At 36.8% G+C, this 4,745-nt stretch overlaps 1 protein-coding gene across 1 annotated transcript; it reads right to left on the bottom strand.

Annotated features, from left to right (window-relative positions):
- Positions 1–528: 528 nt before the first annotated feature.
- Positions 529–4,508, bottom strand: LOC110818579 (cytochrome P450 714A1-like). Its single transcript, XM_022047495.2, has 5 exons — positions 4,067–4,508; positions 2,044–2,270; positions 1,707–1,960; positions 1,263–1,635; positions 529–1,170 (listed from the first exon to the last, which is right to left on the bottom strand). The coding sequence occupies exons 1-5, from the start codon at positions 4,371–4,373 to the stop codon at positions 745–747; spliced, it is 1,587 nt and encodes a 528-aa protein (XP_021903187.2). The 5' UTR covers positions 4,374–4,508; the 3' UTR covers positions 529–744.
- Between the last annotated feature and the right edge of the window lie 237 nt (positions 4,509–4,745).

Raw genomic sequence — 4,745 nt, forward strand, 5'->3', positions numbered from 1 at the left:
ATTAAACAGTCTCTAAATGAGAGTTAAAGCTGAAGATTAATAAAATAGAATTTTAAAAGTACATAATTAAAATAAATAAATAAATAACAAATAATAGAGGGAATAATATAATATACAAAGAATTCGTATATAATAAAAGTTAAATATAATTCTTGAAAATAAAACCGATTTAGGACGGTAAGTTGACTATGATGATAACGCAACTGGGTGGCAATCCCATCAGCAGTCAGCTTCACAAATATTGTGTTTTGGGTTCCCATCGCGCATGCTGGTTCTGCATGGCCATCAATTCCAGCGTGAAGTATGTGGGGTCCAAGACTAGTAATCGTACTTGTATCTCATCAGGTGGGTCCCAGTTCTTAAATCAGACGACTCGCATGAAAAGTTTCTCTCGCAGATTCATTCCTCACGAAGCTGGTTATTACACAGTTGACGACTTTGCAAAAGTATGTTGGTTTTATATCAATTGTTTTTATAGATGAGAGAAAGAGAACAAGAACCACTTAATTGCTTACAAATAAATGCAAATTTCTTCTCAAAACCCATCATGATAAATTGATAACTGAAACCATATACATATATATATATATTCAATTACATTATTTACCACCCATAAACTTAAAGATCCCTGATGCACACAACATACATGCTGTTACACTATACTCACACTGAGAGAAACGTGGAAAATAAAGAGACGCGGAAGGTATATATGTATGTATATGTATGACGATATATGTGGTGGTATCAGATTTTTTGGATTCGAATAAGTACACCATGTTCGGGTTCTACTATCATCCTGAAAATAGGGGAATGCCGATAATGAGGGGAGAGAGAGAAGTTGAACTTGGAGACGATGAGGGAGAGAAGAACCTTGAGTTGAACCATGGCAAAGTTCTTGCCCAAGCAGACGCGAGTACCAAGCCCGAATGGCACGTAGGCCTGGTGGTGTCTGCAAGCTTTGGAAACTCCATCACTGAACCTCTCTGGTCTGAACTCGTTAGCGTCTGCTCCCCATATATCAGGATCACGGTGAAGAGTTGGAATCAGAGTCCATATGCACACTCCTTTTGGCACTACAATGTTGCCGATTCGAGTATCGGCCAGCGCCTCTCTTGACACAAATGTTGCTGGCGGGTATAGCCGAAGGGTCTCTTGAATTACCATTGACAACTGAAATTGCAAACCCAGATAATAATCATCAATACCAATCATTTAATTTCATCTCCAAATATATATAAATTTTTTTGAAATTAAGTACGTACAGTTTTCAAGTGGGGAATAGAATCAGTGTCGGGAAGGCCATTCTTGCAGAACTTAGCGACCTCTTGGCGGATGCGAGATTGCCATTCTGGATGGAGAGCGAGGAGCATGAGGCACCAGGAGGCGGCAACTGCAGTTGTTTCATGGCCGGCGAAGTAAATGTTCTTGCAATTGTCGACGATGAATTGCTTGGAGGAGACGGTGTCTCCAGTTGTGTCCTTAACAGCTGCCTCCAGTATTGACTGCATCAAGTCTTTTTCATGACATGCAAAATTTTCTTGTCGACGTTCCTTCACTGTTTCCCAAATCAACGATTCTATTTCACTCTCCAAGTTGCTGATCTTGTCGTGCTTCTTTCCCGGAAATAATCTCTCGCTGCATTCATTATTATTGGTTAATTATTATTTATTATTAAATAACAATTGAATTAAAAAATGTATATATACCGAAAACTAGCGACGTCGAAAAGGTTGATGCTTTGCTCCACAATGGCTTTTTGAAGGCTCCTGAGCTTGGAGAAAATTTGTTTGCCTTTGCAATAAGAGCTGCCAAAACAAGTCCTGGCGATGACATCCGCCGATACGCTCCGCAAGTCCTCGTCAACGCTCACGTCAATTGGCATGCCGCCTTGGCATTCAATGCTGTTTGACCATGACTCTAGCAGTGGTTGTGCCGACTCTACCATCAAATCCACCATGCCCTACCATCCATCACACCGTCATTGATTAATTCATATTATTTTCTTTTACATACACACACACACACATCCACACGTGGGTTAACCTTGACTTTGTCGATGAAGAACTCAGGGGCAATGATCTTGCGCTGTCGAGCCCATTCATGAGAGTTGGACCTGATAATGCCGTTGCCTAGCATGGGCCTGAATCGCTTGGTCAAATAAGAAGGCTTACCCAAGTCCAATGTCTTAGTCTGATTCAATTCCTTGACTAGCTCCGGCTCATTTATCAAAAGGTGCTGTCTTGACCCAGTCGAGTATGTGAACACTAGACCTAAATGTCAACCCAAATCCCACATCAACTTTGTATACCTTCCTATTTGTTGAACAACCACAAAAAGCTTACACATTATACTTATCCAAATCTTTATTATTACTTCTCACCCACAACAACCTCAATCTTATTGAATTTAGTGTACCTACCAGATCAATTTCAGTTATTGTTTGATTAGAGAAAGTTGACAAATTGAACCTTCAATTAAACTTAGATAAGAATATGACTACTACTAAATTATCCCTACAGAAAATGGCTCGTTGGGTCTGTCTTTTCTTATTTATTTATTTATTTTTTTTGGTGGCCTTGTATGGATAGATTCAACTTATTTACTTTCAGAATAAAAGTACTACCTATCTACTTACAAGCTATTAGCCCCATCACTTCAATTGGAAGGAAAAAAAAAAAGAAAAAAGAAAAAAAAAAGACAAGAAAAGAAAAGAAAAGAAAATTATTTCCTCCTTTATTTTTTATTATTTTTAAAAATTAAAAAAAAAAAAAAAAGAAAAAATCAAAATGGGTCCCAGGAATTATAGTATCTGTAATTGGTAGAAGAAGCATATTGATAAATAAGGTAGGATGCCAGGGCTGAGCCAGCTACGGTTAGGGCCTAACTAAAATCTGCGTCAACAATAGGGCCACCTCTATCTCTCAAATCTTTTCTCCCCAATCATAATTATTTAAATTATAATTAATTATTAATTAATGACACGATAGCTTTGTCAAATATTCTCCTTGGAATCTTACTCATCTAGGATTTGCTCTCGTGGTAACATCACAATCACTGGGAAATTTAAAAATAAATTATTCTCCAAACAATATGCACAGAGGAGACAATAAAATCATGTAATAAAGCTAAAAATTATTTCTAGAAAAAGGGTTAAGTAAATTACTAAAGTATTCAAACTTTCTTTAGTTTTTCATGTGGGTCTAAACACTAATTAAAATAAATTATTAGCTACAAATCTTGTAAGCTTATAATATTCTATATGTATGTATAAAATTGTCACATGGCAATTGTGCGGATATAGAACGGTAATGCGGACTGTCGACCGCCGACGATTATACAGTCACAGACATGAGATTTTGGGTAATGGGCAGACACATGTGGCCCATATTTTTAGGCTAATTTGACAAAAGCAGGGCGATTCATTTTTTTTTTTTTTTAAATTTTAACTAATAACAAGAAAAAAATTAAATTCCAGTCTTTTCATTGCAAAGATAAGTGGGATGTTTTGGCTAACTATGAAATTAATAAAATTTCTTTTTTTTAAAAAAAAGAAAAAAAAAAAAAGAGGGAAGAGTCGGGTTTGGATATGCACAAGTACAATAAAAAGGGTGTGGTGGCAAATGAAATTTCAAAAGTTAATATTAATTACCTTCAATTTGTCTGAAGATAATTTTTTTAAAGTAAAAATTGGAAATTGAAGATAAAAGGGGATGATTGGTTGGTTAGTGGGAAAAGTAAGGAAAAAAAAAAAAAAAAAAAAATGTATCGTATAGAGCCAATGGGTTCGTGACCTAGGAGTCTGGACCAGTGTGTGTAATGATGCATGCTTAGCTGTTCTCTCTTTCAAAATGAACTCTCTTTTCACTCTCAAACTCTTTCTTTCAGTTACAACTGCAAGCTTTGTATACACATAAATAAATATAATCTCCAAACACAAACAAAATCAACTTTAATATATATCATACCATATAACATTATTATATATTATAATTCATGAAAAAATTTTAATGCTGACCCACCTATTTCTTGATTTTGGACCCAAATGAAAATGAAGATATATACGTACCGTATTGCTTAGTCCAGAGATTAAAGTAAGGGAAGAGAGTGGAGGTGTAGTCGTGGGTGAGCGTAGTAGAGTGGTTGGGGCGAGAGTTGAGACGTTGGAGGCGGTGCATCTCCGGCAAGTTGCCGTAGAAGAGAGAAGGTGGAGGACCTCTGATGCCCTGCGTCTGCAGCTCTCTCTTCGCCCTTTGCAACTTTACCCACACGTAATGGACTACCAACCACCCCCACACGCCTATCACCACCCACCATAAACTTCTCCCTACACCTCCCTCTAATTCAACTACGCCTTCCCTTTCACTCTTATACATCTCTCTATATATATATATATATTGTACTTCTTTCTATATATATATATACGTATATACTAGCTACTGTCATACAAGGAGAAAGAGTAGAGAGGAGAGGAGAGGAGAGGAGAGCTTGGTTGTATGTATTATTGGGGGGTTGGGGTGGAAGGCAGCCATTTATATACACACGCCCAAACACACGTACCATATGCTTACATATACATGCATGTGTCGATGTATATAACACACCTTTTTGTCTTTCTTTTTTTTTAAAAAAAAATATATATATATATATATATTATAAATCAAACACTTTAATTTCTCTTTGCCCCCTACAAAAAATACATCTCCTCGCTCCACGTGGAGTATTCTACCACCGTCCACTTACAAATT

Source organism: Carica papaya, chromosome 7, assembly GCF_054855325.1.
Source record: "Carica papaya isolate Zhongbai chromosome 7, ASM5485532v1, whole genome shotgun sequence".
NCBI lineage: Eukaryota > Viridiplantae > Streptophyta > Magnoliopsida > Brassicales > Caricaceae > Carica > Carica papaya.